This window comes from Salvia splendens, chromosome 10 (genome assembly GCF_004379255.2).
Source record: "Salvia splendens isolate huo1 chromosome 10, SspV2, whole genome shotgun sequence".
In the NCBI taxonomy this organism is placed as follows: Eukaryota; Viridiplantae; Streptophyta; class Magnoliopsida; order Lamiales; family Lamiaceae; genus Salvia; species Salvia splendens.
This window is the reverse complement of record NC_056041.1, coordinates 25,142,461-25,161,263: the sequence shown is the minus strand read 5'-3', so window position 1 is coordinate 25,161,263 and position 18,803 is coordinate 25,142,461. Positions and strand designations below refer to the sequence as shown.

The window sequence follows — 18,803 nt, the reverse complement described above, 5'->3', positions numbered from 1 at the left end:
GCATCGATCAACCTTCCTAAGATCTCTCTGACTTCACTCACTCGTTTCTTTGTGAAATTCCCCCCGCTCGAAGAGTTCAGGAAATCCTTGGATTCTGGATTCGCCCCTTCATAGAAAATGTTGTAGATCTCTGCTTCGCACATCCGATTGTTGGGATATGAATCGAGCAATCCTTTGAACCTCGACCAGTACTGGCTCAAGGACTCATCATAGTCCTGTCTGCTTGCCAGAATCTCCTTCTTGATGGCATTGGTCTTGTTCAATGGAAAGAAATAATCCAAGAATAGTAGCCTGAAGTCTGCCCATGAGCTGATGGGGCCTTTTCTGGATATTGCAGAGCTTGCAAAACTCGTGTAGAAACTCATAAGGGAATTATATCTTTCGGCCATAGAAGTGCGGCATTATGACCAACACATTAGTCTTGATATCGATCAATCTTTGGGCTGGGGTAATCACTATGGCTTGGGCTGGCTCGCCGTTCAGATGGGCGTTCAGCGAGCCGATCTCGGGATCGTTGTCTGGTTCAGCCGCCATTTTAACGGCTCCTTCTTCTTCTGAGCCCGCAGTCGACTCAACTTCGTCCTTGATTGGTGGGGCTAGGTCGTCGTCACTTTCCGAACTCAACTGGACTGGATCTCCTGTTGTCAACCCAGATCGGGTAGTAACAGGGGAGACTGTTTTCTTGATCTGCCAACTAGCTTGAGCGTCTCTCCAACCAAATGAGCTATTCCAGTGTCCAGATCTTGTGCCTCTACTCATAAACTGAAAAGAAAGGAAAAAAAACAACAAATTAAAACTATATACACCAAAATCCCTAAATGCAAACACTAATAACACCATCTGTCCCCGGCAACTGCGCCATTTGAAGCTTGTGTGATCGTTGCTGCTATGGTAAAAGTAAACTCTTAGGTACAGAGGATTCACTAGAGCACAGGGTGTAGGAGATCAGGAACTCTCAGAATTCAGTCGTTGTCACAACAATCCCGCTTCAAAACCTCAACCCTCTATACTATTGGCTAGTATAGGGAATTCGGGATCGAATCCACGAGGACGAAAGGGTTTCGAATGCATTAAGAGAACTTGGGAGGGTTTGGCTGCTGCCACGCAACGTGAGGGTTGAGTTTTAACTTCTAGACCTGGGACATTAAAACTAATCTATTCTATCTACTGGATCCAGAGAACTAAAAGTACTTCAAATGTAATTGCAATCATGATTTGAAATTGAAAATTAACTTTAGATCATTCGCCAAATTTCCTGGGTCAAGCAAAATAAGTTTCCTAAAACAGCTAGACAACAGAGCATAAGAAAAAGTAACAGAACAGATTTCCCTAAATAGCTTCTGATAAGAAAGCTGCAACTAACAAACTAAAGCGGATCTGATTCTAACTACCGATTATCTTCATCTTCTTCAGTAAGCCAACACGAACTAGAACAAAAACAGAGCATAGAAATAGAGCATACTTCAAATCGAACATTAAACGAGACGAATAAGCTAAACTTCACCAGATCTAATCTACCAGGTTAAGCAAATCAACAATAACAGAAAATTCCATGCAGATCCAAAAAGTACGTACTCAGATTCAAACATTAAAAATGAAATCTACACTAGATTCATCAGATTCAACACCAACAAACCAAATCTACAACTTCCAACTCCCGATTCAACTCCGAATCAAGCCAACAACCACAAATCAACTCAGATCTCTCTGATCTCAACTTCAAACAAACATTCAATTGCGAAAAGCATCCAAATCAGTAAAGTAAACACATAACATCACACATCAGAGTGAAAGCGAGAAATGGAACTAGATTAACCATAAAAACGTCGAAGTTAGTCACAAAACAGTCGTTGAACTTCCGGCAAGGAAGTCAGCGAGAGAAAGTACATGCGGAAAAAGTAAATGATAGTTATTTTGCCCTTATCAGGACGGTGTTACATTTCAAACAGAACAAAAACACCACGCTACACTACCCCGATGCGTTAGCTAAGTGAGTGAATATGACGAGTGAGCCGAAAACGGCTAAGAAATTTTCTAACTAAAAAGAGAGCTTGGGACTCCAAAAAAAAGCTCCTTCTTCAATATATTTCCTCGTATTTATAGGCGTGGCTCCAATCCCTAGGGAAACGGTCTTTGCGATTTGACGTTTGTGCCCTTGAGGATTCTGCTCATTTTCTTCACTTTTTGCTCCTATTTCCTCTGCCCTGGTAAATAGAACACGTTCCTGGATCTGACAGATAATTCACGCATCTGGACTTACAATTACACGTTAGCACCATAGAAAACACAAAATTTAGATACAAAACAGATGCATGAAATGAGCCTTATCAACTACGAAAAATAGTAAAAGTGAAATGAGACATTTATTGGGGACCGTCCAAATAAGGAAATATAAGACATTTAATGGGGACCGGAGGGAGTAATTTTCAATCCAGAATCTCAATTTTCTATGTTAATATTATCAACACAAAGATATAAGCATATCAACATAAGACTGTTGATATTTAAATTTAAATTCACATGTTGTATTGATAAAATTATGTCTTTGTATTGATAATATTAATACACTATATTGAAGCTCGTAGTTCTGGATTGTGAATTGGTTAACATTTGATCACAGCCCTATGCAAATACTCCCCCCGTCCCCCATTAATTGTCCACTTTTGTCATTTTTCGCCCGTCCCCTATTAATTGTTCACTTTCACTTTTTACCGTAACTGGTTAGTAGACATCGTATTCCACTAACTCATTTCAATTACATTATATTATAAACTAATACTCCCTCCGTCCCATAAAAATATATGCACTTTCCATTTTCGCCCGTCCCACAAAAATATGTGCATTGGAAAGTTATAACAATTTAATAATGTAGGTCCCACTATCCGCTGACTCTACTTTAACTATTATTTACCTCTTCTCTCTTACTTTACCATATCTCATTCTCCTCCGCTCTCTTACTTTACCAATTTTGTCTTAATTCCCGTGCCATCTTATCCGCCCATATTTTTATGGGACGGAGGGAGTATATAAAAGTGAGACTTCTATTCCACTAACTTTTTGAACACACTTTCCTTTACATTTCTTAAAACTCGTGCCGGAACCAAAGTGGACAATTATTGAGGGACGGAGGGAGTATATGGTATATGTATACGTGGAAATGATATACTACAAACCTTATGTGAGCACCACACTTGTTCGAAGCACATTTAGCGTTGTTTTTTGTTTTATATACTCCCTCCGTCCCAAAAAAATATGTGCATTTGGGATGGAACGAGAATTAAGAAAAAACTGGTAAAGTAAGAGAGAGGAGGAGGATGATATGGTAAAGTAAGAGAGATGAAGAGAATGATAGTTAAAGTAGTGTTAGTGGATAGTGAGACCTACATTATTAAATTGATATAACTTTCTAAAAATGGAAAATACATATTTTTGTGGGACGGACGAAAATGAAAAGTGCACATATTTTTATGGGACGGAGAGAGTATTTAGTTTGATTTTTATGTATTAAAAATATTCTTAAGATTTTTAATTTCACATAATTCATAAAATTCGAAGTTCGATTTGCTCATTTTCTCCATAACCTTAAATAAAACAACAAATCGAGCTTTAATATTTATGAATTGTGAAAATAAAATTTCCATGACATTTTTTAATATATAAAAATCAAATTAAATATATAAAAAATAAACAACGCTAAATGTGTTCCGAGCAAGTGTGGTGCTTGTATAAGATGTACGCATACCATTTACTTATGTGTATGTATACACACCCTATAATGATATGTACACATACAATTTGAAAATAGTTTGACATACAAGTTGTAATTTATTCAAAACTAATTACTATTCCCCCGTCTCATCCTACAATGATTGTCTCACTTTGACCGGATACGGATTTTAACAAATGTAATGAAAAGTGAGTTGAAAAAGTTAATGGAATGTGAGTCATATTTTTATATATTAGTTTTATAATAAAATATGATAAGAATGAGTTAGTGGAATGTGGGGTCCACTATTAAAAATAGTAAAAAATGAAATGAGACAAGTTTTATGGAACGAGCAGAAATAGAAAAATGAGACAATCTTTGTGGAACGGAGAGAGTAATAGCGAATTGTCGGAGGGAGTAAGACCGAATTGTCGAATCAATTTCAATCAATTTCATTATTAGATCATTTAACTTCAATTTAGAAAAAATAAAACAAAACGATGCTAAAATAAATTTTGTATAAAATGAACTAAAATACTAAAATGTCTAAAATAAATTAAAACAAACTAAAAGTGAAGAGCCAGATATTAGTTTGAGACATTGATATTAGTCTATATTGACGACTAAACCCATCTATCTCTGTCCCATTCATTCATTCCCTCTCTCTTTTTCTCTCACACAAATCACTGCTCAACTCCATTTTTTCTGCTTAGGATATTTCTCGCCGAGGAGCCATGTCGGTATGCAATCCAAATTCTTACATGGGTGTTTTTCAATATTCGATCTTATACTGATTGGATTGTTATTTTCATCAGTGAAACTTTTCTTTTTTGTTGTCGATCGCTTTTGGGTATGCTTTCAGTTTCAGAGGCTTGGGCTTATTCGATTGTTTACTTCTTTGATTTTTGCTTTTTAACTGTTGCTAGCTTTTCTATTTATTGAATTTTGATGTGACTATTAATCAAAGAACTCTTCTCTATTAATTTTCGCACCTCAACATATTCAAAATTGGATTTTGTGTATTCAATTTGATATGGTTATTCTATTTCAGCTGTCTAGATTCTGTTTTCGTAATCCTATAACATTTTCACTAAAAGAACTAATCTTTCTTGAAGTATCGAACTCCCCCGTCTTCTAAAACTAGGAACTTTTGAAACGGCACGAGTTTTAATGAAAAATTGGAAAAGTAAGAGAGAGAAATAATGAGAAGTGTGTTACTGGAAAACGGGTCCCACCTCATTAGAGGGAAAGAATTTCCATAAACAGAAAGTTTCTATTTCTAGAGGATGGGCAAAAAAGGAAAGAGTTTCTAGTTTTAAGGGATGGAGGGTGTATATTATATTATGTGAATTTTTCTTTAGTAGCAGCTCTTTCCTCCCAACTTTCGGATTTGCATACTTTTCTTTGTTTTTTTCTGATCAGCCAGTCTACCTGGTTATTTGAGTTGCGTGTTCGTTTAGTAGTCAATAATAGTGTAATAAAGACATGTGGTGCAGTGATATTGCTACCAATTGTAATTGATAGTGGTTTCTTATGTCCTTTTCTGTATGAGTGCAATTGGTTGTTTTATTTGGAGTTATTGATCACATATTATCATGCCTTGCCATACATATGCATATGATGTACCATTAAGTATCTCCCTGCCTGCTCACAAGTCTTTCGATGTGATTTGCATTAGAACGGTGTTGCTGATGGTGGCGAGTAGTTCTTTCAGGCTTAAAGTTTCATTTTTCGTGTGCTGGCAATTCAAGGGATTTAAAAGGGGCATGGGTACGGGTATGGGTATGGGTATGGGTATGGGTATGGGTGTGAAATTGGATTGGAGAACGAGTACGACTTTCATACTTTGGTGGCGGGGAGGGGTGTTCTGTTCCCCTCCTTTTGGCGATGGAAGTGCTTGTGGGTGAACGATTGGCTTGCCGTTATCTAATGGGATATCCTGTTCAGTTTGCATATGCGTTGCGTTGCTTACCCCTTTTTATCTCTGAGTAATTTTGTCTTCTGAAGTTAGTAGCTGAATTGTAGTAGGATCACAATAAGAAGGGAAACTTTTTGCTGCTGTAAAGTTCACCTTATCGTTTAATTTGAAGTCAGTTTTATTGTGTAATGTTGTGCATAAACGGACTGATTTTTTAGTTCTTTGAATGAATGCTTATCATTTTACACTGACATGATTACACATCTTCCCTCTTCTAAGTGATCTTGTATTGCAATATCATTGTATCCTCCTCACCATCACCACCATAGCCATATTTCTGTCATCATACCGATCTTAATTCTATTCTTCAACTTTGTTGTGTACTTGGCATTCTGCATCAAATTTTTTGCCTAGTTACTGATTGTTCTCGAGATCTTAGCAACTTAAAATTTGCATATTTTCTAACTATTTCGGTTTTCTTTTCCCCTTGTGTCTTGTCCAGGAGAAGGGTCGCCCATTGCCAAAGTTTGGTGACTGGGATGTTAATGATCCTACTTCAGCTGAGGGGTTTACTGTAATATTTAACAAGGCCCGTGATGAGAAAAAGACAGGTGGGAAACCTGATTCTCCTTCAAAGGTGGATACAAATACTAATTATGGAGGAGCAGAACCTATAAAACCTCAGGGTGTAAGTCGTTCTTCGATTTATTTAATTTTTCTGATTTGTTTGATACATAATTGAAGCTAGCATGATTTGTACCATCCCCTTGTATATATATACTCCCAAACGTCCCCTAAAAATAGGAACTTTTAAAACGGCGCAGGTTTTAATGCAAAATTGATAAAGTAAGAGAGATATAGAAAGACAAAGTGTGTTAGTGGAAAATGGGTCCCACCTCATTAGAGGGAAAGAAATTTCCTGAAAAAGTGCAACTTTCCTTATGATTATGTTACGGTTTGCACGTGTTATGTACTGTAGTTGTTTACGAGCGGTTGAACAAGTTTCATGAACGTCATCCATCCAAAACTGATATACTGAAATATGGCGTTTGCAGAAAAAATGGTTTTGCTGCATGCAGAGCCCAAGTGCAGAATCTTGACCATGTCTATGTGCAGAAGAAAAATGTAGAGTGCATATTTTTATGAAGAACGCAGGAGAATGGGATGTGCAGGTGCACTCTATTCCGTGTGTTGTAAAACTGCGTTCGTGTTCGTCTTGTGCCCAATCATTTCCCAAACTTCTTAAAACCCTATACTGCTATATGTTTTCTTGTGGATCATCTTCCATTAAACCGGCTTGTTGGTTTTGCTATTTTTGACGTGTAAATTGTTTGCGAGTCTCGACGCTTATTCATTTGCCACCCATCTGTCTCTGTGTATCTAAACGTTGTTCGATGCATTATTGTGAACCTAGAGCTCTAATTTTTAAAAAGCCAGAGTGCCTTTTGGGATAGTGTTCAAAATTGTAGGTAAATAAATACTTCCTCCGTCTCCAAAGAATATGCACTTTGGATTCGGCATAAGTTTTAATGCAAAATTGGTAAAGTAAGAGAGATGTAGAGAGAAAAAGTAAATAAAGTATTGTTAGTGTAGAATGGAGTCTACCTGTAACACCCCGTACTTTTTAAGTACTAATTTAAATATATGTCGTGAAATAATTAATAAAATTTGAAGTCCAAATGTTTATATAAAAATGGCTTTGGGCCATAATAATAAAAAAATCTAACAAATAAAGAATGATACAAATTTGGGCCTTACAACCAAATGAGCCCAAAACAATTTAATTAAAGTGTAGGAGTCCAATTCTTTTCCAAAAATGGGAGCAAGCCCAAAATCCTTTCTTCTTCCTTCTCCCTCTTGGCCGATACCCCTTCTATGGAGACTCTCCAATTTCAAACTTCTTCATCTTCCATCTTTAATTCTACAATCAAAGGTCACAATTTAAATATCAGTTTTCCACATACACTTTCACACCGTCATCTCTAGCAAAGACAAAGTGAGAGAGAGAGCCAAGAGAGAAGGAGAGTAGAAGAGCTTTTGGTTTCCAAGTGTCTACCACTACAAGTCACGGATTCACGACAGAAAGCGAGAATTTGAAGAGCTGCCAAATTCTCAATTCAATTCCAGACGTGAAATTTAATCTGCCAAGTTCAAGGAGTCTCCCTTTTCAGCCTACAAACCTCACGGTCAAGTTCTTAGCATAGAAGGGATAAATCCCTTCCCTTGTGATCTTTGTTATACATAGCATATCATCAACACATCAATCTCCCACACAAGTAACACCGATCAAACAAATCAATCATTCTCAAACAATCCAACACCCCTTCCCCGGTAATTAAATGAAATGCGAAAGAATGTAACGAAATGTAAAGAACTTATCTTATCGGGACTGTTCGGGGCCGTTTCGGGGCTGTTCGGGGCCATTTCGAGGCTGTCCGAGAGATAACTGAGCATCAATGAAAGGTGGACAGCAGCAGCGGCTAAATGGCGACCACCCTCTCGCTGCAGCGGCGATTTCTGCCGGGGAGACAGCAGCAGCGGAGCTGGTGAAGGCTGACCCGGCGACTGTTGGGGAACAGCAGCAGCGTCGACTACGCCGACTGCCCCGTGACAGCAGCGTCGGCGCTTCTCGGCGAGCGGTGGCTGGCGAGGGACAGCAGCGACGGCTGTGTCGTCTCCTCTCCTACAGCGATTACGGCCGACGATGGCCAGGCGAGCCAATTGATTATAAGCGGCGGGTGTAGGGCTCTGCAATTTGGGGATTCTTTGAGTTTGGGAGAAAATGGAATGAGGTGAAGGGAGAGAGACGTGGGGGCGTATGGGAGTTAAAAAAAAAACTGGGCTTTCTTTTTAAAAAAATTGGCCAATGGTTTGTTTTAAAAGAGTTGGGCCTCTCAATTTAAAATTTGAAGTGTTGTTGAGTTTTTTTTGGGGCTTTAAAATTTAATTGGAGAAATAAGATGGACTAAGAAAATAATTAATCTTGGGCCAATAATTTAATTTTGGGAAATTATTAAATTAATTTCTTATTCAAAGAACGAGGATTTCTATCCTAAGTCCGAAATGAATATATATTGGCGAAGAGAAATAGTGCGGTAATTTAATTATACGCTTAAATAAATTTTAAGAAATTTATTTCGACGTCGTGGAAAAATGCGAGGAGCCAACGGAGGAAAGAATGGGCGTAAGCGGCCGACCGGCGCCGCAAGCGACGCCTTGTGCGGCCGCCGAATAATAAAAAATGTACGAAAACCGAGGAAACAAATTAAAAGATTTTAATTAGAGTGCATGCATTCTAAAATGTCTTCGTTACCGAGTTTGATGTGAACATTATGTATTTACTGAAAAGGTGGTTCGCACGCACGCTAAATTCGGAACGAGGAACTTTTTACGGAAATCCTAAGCTTTTGAGGTGGGCTCTATTACTTAAACTCTTTTATTTGAAATGTTATGTTATGGTGAAATAAGGGTGGTTTAAAATAGTATGTCATGCCGTATTTTATGTTTTGAATTGCCTATCTGATTGTCTACTGGATAATATCCTACTAGACTTTTATAGTTAACGAATTCGGGTCTGACTAGGGAGTGAGTCCCTACTCGGACTAGTGCACTGATAGGGATCGTGAGCCGTCCCCTAGGTCGGCCGGTCCAGTGATCGAGATTGTGGCCACATTCTCGTTTCACATGATAGCTCAGATATGGTACATGATGGGGGATGATGATTGCCTGCAGGCACTATTTTTATTAAAGGAATGATTTAGTGTTTCTCGGCCTTTTTAAAGTAAAACCCGAGATTCACTCGATGATGGCTTGACATATCTTAAATGATAAATGTATTTCGGGCATGAGTTCACTGAGTCCATCAAGTACTCAGCCCCTGCATATGTTTTCCCTATGTGCAGGTTGAGCGTGGACGGGGGACGGAGGATGTTGAGCATTGGACAGAGACATTATTCAATAAATGATCCGGTTACTATTGTGTCTTCATACATAGTAGTAGCTAACTCTCAAATGCTTCCGCTATGTCAAGTTTTAAAATTCTGATGTTTTCTGTATTCTGCAGAACTATGTCATTCACACTATGTTACTTCGTGATTTGAAACTTTGATTTGATAATGGAATTTCGTCTTTTGATCGATATGTCGTACTCCCTTGATTGCTACCCCCTTCTTCCCCGCTTCTTAATTCCCCCACTAGTCACGATTCCCCGTGCTTCCTATCCTTAGGAAGTGCGGTCGTGACACTACCTCATTAGAAAGATAAAAGTTTTCAAAATTAGAAAGTGCATATTCTTGTGGGATGGACTAAAAAGGAAAGAGTGCATATTCTTGTGGGACGGAGGGAGTATCACCGTCCGCCACAATAAGAGACTCATTTTGACTTGGCTTGAGTTTTTATAAGTGTAATTGAAAGTATATGGAAAAATTTAGTCGAAGGTGACTTTTATTGGTTTTCTAATAAAATGTGAGTGAGATGAAGACAATGGAATGTGCAGTTCATAACCAAATAACCAAAAGTATTAAAAAAATTAAAGAGAACCTATTCACAGACTGACAAAATTTTCATATTGAGATGATCAATGCAGTGGAGAGAATAGTATATTTGTGACAAATGAAAATGGTTTTGCTCCTTTGGAATGGCCTAGCATAGATGTCTCATCATGTGCTCTTTTTTTTCGGGTAACATAAGCGGGCTATTCCTGAGGAAGAAAGTAGACTACCAAAAGTAAGAAACACCTATTCTACTATTTTATCATGAAGTAACCAACTACTCAAACAACTCGGCAGAGCCTCTAGAACATGGACTCTTCTGAGAAAACTATAAGCAAAATGCGACCAAAAATCAACAGCAAAATTACCTTCTCTGTGCATGTGTCGAATTACAATAGAATCAAAATCTTTGAGGATGTCGCACACCTTTCGTATTAAAGGCCGACAGTTGATTAAGATATCAAAATTACCCATAATCATTGACATACCAACAAAACGATCACCCTCTACCCCCAGTTTGTGATATCCTCTCTTCTTGGCCAATCCATAGAATAAACACCAAACCTGTGCAATCAGAATAGAGCAGTTCCCAATGCTAGCCACGAAACCATATCACCGGCCTCCTAGGGCGTCACGAAAGAGACCACCCCCAAAAGCTCGTCCTGACCCCTTCTAAAGACTCATCTATATTTAATTTTAAGGTATCCATCAAGGGGGAAGCCATCCAACTTGTATAGGTAAGTCGTACAAAGTTTTGTATGTCATGTTCCATTTTTCAATTTTCTTCCATCCACCAAAATGGGTTGATACTCCATCCGTCCTATAAAAATATGTGCACTTTCCATTTTCATCCATCTCACAAAAATATGTGCATTTCCATTTATGGACAGTCATCCCAATTTGTTATATTTATGCATTAAGTTATTTACAACTCATACCACCATTAAAACACCAAAAATATTTTGGACCAACTATCTATTAACACTACTTTAATTTTTTGACAACAGATTTGACACCCGTGTTTCATGCTTCCATGAGATAAAGACGATCTTTAAAGTGTACGTCAATACTCCGGAGGATCTGATCATTGGAAACAATCATAAGGCAAATTTTTTTGGTAGAGGCCTGATGAGGAGTAAAATCGGCCGGTGTCGGCCCGATGGGGGTGTCAGTCTTAAAAAAGATTTGTGTTCATTTCAACCAAGTGAACACCAAATTCTTCACCCTCTACGTAGCCGTACTTTGACTCCCTTTTTAGGCTCAAATATGCACATTTCTCACAAACATGTCAAAATACCAAAATAGATAAAATATGCAAATAATGGACATGTAATGCAACTTTGACATTAAAAACGGACCAAATGATGGCCTTAAAACCGTGCAAAATCCGAGCGTATCAAAATCCGAGCGTATCATCTCCACAAGAATAGACGCACGGAATGCACTAGGACTAGATGTCATAATTGCCTCAAAGTATGGAAAAGATAGATCAAACATGTATTGACGCAATCAAATCAAGAAAGGCTTATTAGTGCACATTCATTACTAACTCGTGGAACACTTTGAATTCATGCACTCACATGTGGCAAACTTCCAAAAATGGGAAGTGTTCTCTCACTCTCAAAGTGTATAAAGTAATGTGCATAAGCACTCAAATCATGCATCATGCAATGTTTACCATAGGCTTGCTCAAAGTCTAATCCCTCCTCTACTAGATGCGATTAAGCATCGAAAGTCTGAAAGGTCTTTATTTTTTGTTGTAATGTAGGCTTTGGTAGGTGATGAATATTTAGCTAAAAAGTGGCTAAAATAAAAATCCCAAGTAGAGTAAAATAAACTCCACTTTTCTTATTATCCCAAGACACTTTCAACATTTATTCTTCATTCAACTCACTTTCCAATCCTTCGATATTCTTTCTTTTTCTTTTACAACCTTTCCATCTTTTTCTTTTCTTTTCTTACATAGGAATCCTTTCTACATTAAGCACACTTTTGAATTTTTTTTCTATTTCACAGCATACACTTTTATAACATTAAGCACACTATTTTTCACTTTTCACAATTTCCCCTTATCTCTCCAATTCCTTTACACAAGATAAAGTAATAACTATACTAACTCAAGGAATTGTCCCCATTGATTGGCTTCCAAAGAAAAGGCTTAAAAGCTCAAAATTGGCTCCAAAGGGATATAGAATTTTTTTTTTGAAAAGGGTAAAAAAATTTGGATATAAAAGTAGGTACGAAAAGATGGCATAACATCCTCCTAAATCAACTTAAACACTATGTAAACTTAGGCAGACTAGGAGCAAGTTCTAGAAACATATACATGAATACAGATAAATCACACATGAAAGAAATTAAGGCATGAATCTCACAAGGTATAAGCATGATTCAAGGTGAACAAGAAATTTACTAATTATGCACCCTTTTACCAAACCATCAAATCAAAACGTCAAGTCATACTTAATCAAAGATGAAAGAACTTTATCTCGGTCTAAAGTGTCCCTAAGCATGCGTGTCTCTAAGTTCTTCATGTTAAGTTCATGACAAGGATTCAACTTCGGGAATTTTTAAAAACAAAAACAAAAATCTAAGCTTATGGTCCACCACTTCATCCCCCCAAACTTATTTACAACAAAGTGTAAAATAAGTTTGTAGAGTTGGCAGGGACGTGAGTAAACTAAGGAAAGCAGTAAAGATACCTTGAAATTTTTCGGGTAGAGGTTGGACGAGCGAAATTTTGAAAAACTCGAAAAATTCACGGCTGGAGTGCGGTGAATGGCCAGCGGTCCGCTGGACGTCTTCATCGGTCGCTGTGTTATAGTCAGAACCATTCCAGTGGGCAGAGTCCAGAGACTTTCTGTGCATTCCCAGCGGGCCGCTGCGCAAGCACCAACGGTCGCTGGGCAGAGTCCAGAGACTTTCTGTGCGTTCCCAGTGGGTCGCTGTGCGAGCGCTAGCGGTCGCTGGGAAGAGTCCAGTACTTGTGAAAAAATTTTAATACAGCAGAAAAATGAAAATCACATAAAAATAACTTTAAAAACTGGAAAAAGCGTTGGGTTGCCTCCCAACAAGCGCTCTTTTAAAGTCATTAGCTTGACTGTACCTCTTTTATTCCTTGGGAGGTTCTTCAAGTGTCACTTCCTCCTCCATCACCTTGTCCTAGCTATAGTATTTCTTCACACGGTGGCCATTGGCTTAGAACAACATCCCATCTGGAGCTAGCAACTCAATCGTCCCACTATCATAGATTTTCTTGATCATGTAGGGACCGGTCCATTTGGACTTCAACTTTTCGGGGAAAAGAGAGAGTCTTGAATTGTGCAACAAAACTACATCCCCCAAGGTGAGCTCTCATGGGCTAATCATCCTGTCGTGGTAGGCCTTCATCCTTTCCTTGTAAGTGGACGAGCTATCATATGCTTCCATTCGAAACTCGTCTATCTCATTGAGGAAGAGGCGCCTCTCCTCGCCGGCCTTTTGGAAGTCTTGATTTAATTTCTTTACCGCCCAAAGGACCTATACTCCAACTCAAAAGGCAAATGGCACGATTTCCCAAAGACTAATTGATAAGGAGACATACCTATAAGAGATTTGTATGCGGTACGATATGCCAGCAACACATCATCCAAACGGAGTGCCCAATCCATCCTATTAGTGCTCACTGTCTTCTGTAGGACGGACTTGATTTCCCTATTGTCAAGCTCGATTTGCCCATTGGTTTGGGGGTGGTAAGGTGAGGTAACTATGTGCTTGACTCCATACTTGTCTAATACGTTGTCTAGCCACCTATTGTTGAAGTGAGATCTTCCATCGCTTATGAGAGCGCAGGGTGTACCAAACCTGCTAAAATTGTTTTTCCTCACAAAAGCAGTTACAACTTTAGAATCATTAGTTTTGGTAGGAATTGCTTCCACCCATCTAAACACATATTTAACTACAAGTAAAATATATTGGTACTCCCCTGATTTTAGAAATGGTCCCATAAAATCTATCCCCATACATCAAACAATTCCACCTCAATGATGGTGTTCATAGGCAGCACAAAACTGGCTGAGTCACGGTAGATGGTTGGCTAATAGAAACCACTTTATAGAATTTTGATGGAGGTCATTTGCATACCAAAGTGTCCTCCGGTTGGCGACGAGTGGCATCTTTCAACTATGGCTGCCCAATCTTCTTGCGGTACACACCTTCTAAGTATAGTATCTGCACATCTTTTGAACAAGTAGGGCTCGTCCCAAAAATAAGATCTAACATCTCTATAAAATTTCTTCCTTTGTTAAGGAGTAAGATCGGGAAGGTGTACCTTGGCTGCCAAATAATTAACAATGTCGGCATACCATGGAAAAGTGTCTTGGGTAAAGAATAAGAAGTCCTCATTGATTTCTCGTGATATATCTTCTCCCTCCACCGGGTGCTCCAACCGAGACAAGTGATCCGCCAATACATTCTCACATCCTTTTTCTATCTCTTATCTCCACATCGAATTCTTGAAGTAATAGGATCCACCGAATGAGTCTTGGTTTTACGTCATTCTTTGCAAACAAGTGCCTAATAGCCGCATGGTCAGTGTAAACAACGGTCTTAGTCCCAACAAGATAAGCTCGAAATTTATCAAAAGAATAAACTATAGCAAGCATCTTCCTTTTTGTGGTCGTATAATTAGCTTGTGCAGAATCTAAAGTTATACTAGCATAATAAATGACTCTAAAAGTTTTATCTCTTTTCTGCCCCAAGGAGGAACCAACGGCAATGTCGCTTGCATCACACATGATTTCAAATGGTTGGCTCCAATCGGGGGTGATGAGAATGGAAGCACTCACTAAAGCCTTCTTCAAGTTCTCAAAAGCCTGCAAACAATCAGAAGTAAAATTAAATTTCACATCTTTTTCAAGTAATTTACAAAGGGGCTTAGAAATTTTTGATAAATCCTTGATGAATCTCCTATAGAACCCCACGTGCCCCAAGAAGCTTTTCACGGCCTTCTCGTTGGATGGGGGCGGTAGTCTCTCAATGGCTGCAATCTTGGCTCTATCAACTTCTATCCCTGCAGAAGATACTTTGTGACCTAGAACTATACCTTCTTTCACCATGAAGTGATATTTCTCCCAATTAAGAACAAGGTTAGTTTCTACACATCTCCGCAACACCTTAGCCAAATTTTCAAGACAATGATCATAAGACTTCCCAAAAACAAAAAAATCATCCATAAAGACCTCCATCACATTCTTAATCAAATCAAGAAATATGGCCATCATGTATCTTTGGAAAGTAGCAGGAGCATTACATAAGCCAAAATACATCTTTTTATAAGGATATATCCATAAGGGCAAGTAAAAGCAGAGTTATGTTGATCCTCGGGAGCATTGCAATTTGATTATAACCAGAATAACCATCCAAGAAACAATGAAATCATATCCCCCTAATCTATCAAGCATTTGATCAATAAAAGGCAAAGGGAAGTGATCTTTCCTAGTGATTGATATTAACATCCTATAATCAATGCAAACTCTCCAACCCGTGGCTACTCTCGTGGCAATCATCTCACCATCCTTCCTGGGCACTACGGTCATCCCCCCTTTCTTAGATACCACTTGTGTAGGTCTCACCCATTCACTATCTGATATGGCATAAATGATCCTTGCATCTAGCAACTTGATTACTTCTTTCCTCACTACATCTTGCATAATAGGGTTAAATCTACGTTGGTTTTGCACACGAGGCTTATGCCCTTCTTCAAGTAAAATCCTATGCATGCATGTGGTTGGGCTAATCCTCTTCAAATCACCAATAGACCATCCTATAGCAGACCTATACTTGTTTAACACACACAACAACTTTTCACATTCTTTTTCACTCAAGGCGGGGAAACGACAACCGGGTAAGTGTTATCTTTCCTAGAAATGCGTACCCGAGGTATTCTGGGAGTGGCTTCAATTCCACCTTAGGTGGTCCTCGTGGTTTCCCCAATGCTTTCTTCCTCTCTTCCTCTTCTTCGGAGGTGCGCAATGGCAAGAATGCATTCCCCTTTTGAAGGATTCTTTCGGGAAGGACCTCGAGTTCTGCAATCATAGCACACACATTAGACACATATGTAGATAAATTAGCAGTATGAGTGAAAGAATTTATGAGACAAGATTCTAGAGGGTCTTGAGTTTGGTGGTAAGTGACTTCCACTTTCCCCACGCAATCCGTGACCACTTGGATGACGTTACACTCTTGATAGCCTTCTGCTCCTTCCTTCCCATTGAATTTCAAAGCGTCATAGATGTTGAATGTGATACTCTCATTATGAAACCGCAATGTTAGCTCTCCTTTCTATACATCTATCATGGTTCCCTCGGTGGCTAAAAATGGTCTCCCAAGTATCAAAGGCACTTTCGTGTCCTCCTGCATGTCCAAAACAACAAAGTCAGCGGGAAAAATGAATTCTCCTACTCTTACCAAGACATCTTCTACAATCCCCCTTGGTGTTGTTGTACTTTTGTCCGCCATCTGCAAGGTAATTAAGGTGGGACGGATGTTGTCGATGTTGAGCTTCCTGTAGAAAGATAAAGGCATTAAATTAATACTTGCTCCAAGATCACACAACGCTTTACCCTCTACATTATTTCTCAAAACACAAGATAAAGTAAAACTCCCTGGATCTTTGTGTTTGGTAGGCAAATGTTTCTGAATTATAGCACTGCAATTCTCTGTTAAGCCCATTGTCTCGTTTTTCCCCCATTTTCTCTTCTTAGCGACCACATCTTTCAAGAACTTGGCACAGTTGGGCATTTGTTGCAGCGCCTCCACTAATGGAATGTTGATTTGGACCTTCCTCATGACCTCCAAGAACTTGGCAAACTGGGCGTCTAACTTCTTACTCTTCAATCCCCGGGGATACGGAATGGTGGCAGTGCAGTGAAATTGTGGTTCTGGGGACTGATGATCTGGTGGCGGACCGCTACGAGGTGGTGCAGTGGCCGCTGGCGATGGTTCTGCATCTGTGTCTGAATCGGATTCGGCTGGCTAGGGAGCGTCTAGCGGACCGCTGTGAGGATCTGTAGCTGGCCGCTGGGTTTGACCAGCGGCTGGCGTGAAGTCAATCGGTTCCTGCTCTTTTTCTTTCTGTCCCTGCCTAAGTCTGTTGCTTGAGGAGGCTAGTATGTGGTCCCGCTGGGAAGCTGCAAGGCATGACACTTTCCCTTCAAATTGATCTCTGGCAAGCTGGGAAGCTTCCCTGGAGTGTGTTTGCTCCCTATTGCAGTGGCCAAAACCCTCCATATTATATTCCAAATCCCCTACTTGCACGGCTAGATTTGTCAAACCTTGCTCTAATAGGCTGGTGTTTCTTTCCAAATTGATCACTTTCCTATTTTCAAACACGGTTTTAGGCCATCCTCTGATTGGTCACTTTCCTATTTTCCTGAACCTCGATGATGCAAATTTCCAACAGTTCCTTCCATTTGGAGCGGGGTTGCTCCTCCATACTTGCACATGTTTCAGAATTTTCATTAGCATAATAATCATGTGCATCGTATGAATAATCAAAGCAGTCTGGGTCAAAGTATGATCCCTCTTGGTCGGGGCTATAACACTCTTCGTAAAACCCTCCTTGCTGCTCATCACTGTAACCGTATGGACTCCATAAAAAGAAAATAAAAATAAAAATGAAAGCAGTAAAATCCAAAGTAGCAAAATTGCCCGTTTGAAGATATCAATCCCAAAGTGAATTGCTGTCCCCAACAAAGACGCCAAAAACTTGATGCACTTTTTATTAGCACTATAAATACCTGCAAGTATACATAGTAGGAATAGTATAGCTAAAGGTTAGTACCGGATATCGATCACGGGGAAAAAAACACGGATTGTCTATCCTCTACTAAAACTCAATTACTATTTAGAAAACCGAAAGATTTGAAGATTTTTTTAAAACAAAGAACTTTAGAAAGCAAAGAAATAACTAATTGCAAATAAGTAACGAAGATAAAATTATAGAGATAAGGGAATTCCAGGGATGTGCTTTCACAATTATGGTTATACAAATTCCAACTACAACACCCTAGCACAATTCTTACTTTGATAGAACGAGTCACCTAGTTTATGCTCATCCGATGCAAACGTTGATTACAAACATTAGGGTTGTCAATCCTAAATACGTAACTCCTAGAAGCTCCTAAGACCCTTATAAAGTCCTCACTCTCAAATAACAGTGTCGTTTTAAAGGAAGCTAATTGTAGTATCTATTAAGTGGATCTAACTCGCCAACCTCCTCTCACGATTATGTAGCAAGTTATATTAAATCATCACCGAATGTGTCACTCAAACGTGAAGTATTATGGAACAACTTAAGGAAGAAACAAAGTAAGAACAAACGGATGTTAAATAGAAATAGGAATTGTATAAACCAATAAAAGTTACTAACACATCCCTAGAATCGTATGAATTTAGTTACACATGATAGAATAAGCTAAAAACATAGATTGAAGGGAAGACAATGAAAGCATAAGAACTAAATCAATAAAACCCAAAGGTTGAATCCTTGTAGCCGTGATGATCTTGAATCCTTCTTCAACTCCTTGCACAATGAAGCACTCTAACTTTTGAACTCTGGAAGTATTTGGCAAAGAGAAGATCTATTTTTGATGAAGCTTTGGGGGCTATTTATAGGGGAGAAATCACCCCTTCTCATATAAGGAAAAGG

General features: G+C 38.9%; 1 protein-coding gene and 1 long non-coding RNA gene across 2 annotated transcripts; one reads left to right on the top strand and one right to left on the bottom strand.

Moving 5' to 3' along the window:
• Positions 1–4,291: 4,291 nt before the first annotated feature.
• On the top strand, positions 4,292–7,056 carry LOC121753109 (protein NOI4-like). The gene is made up of 3 exons (XM_042148289.1): positions 4,292–4,446; positions 6,127–6,312; positions 6,680–7,056. Exons 1-3 carry the CDS (start codon positions 4,441–4,443, stop codon positions 6,722–6,724), a joined length of 237 nt encoding a protein of 78 aa, XP_042004223.1. The 5' UTR covers positions 4,292–4,440; the 3' UTR covers positions 6,725–7,056.
• A 170-nt stretch (positions 7,057–7,226) lies between these two features.
• LOC121753110 lies at positions 7,227–8,995 on the bottom strand. Its single transcript, XR_006040351.1, has 2 exons — positions 7,681–8,995; positions 7,227–7,545 (listed from the first exon to the last, which is right to left on the bottom strand). It is a non-coding gene; the product is annotated as an uncharacterized LOC121753110 (long non-coding RNA).
• Between the last annotated feature and the right edge of the window lie 9,808 nt (positions 8,996–18,803).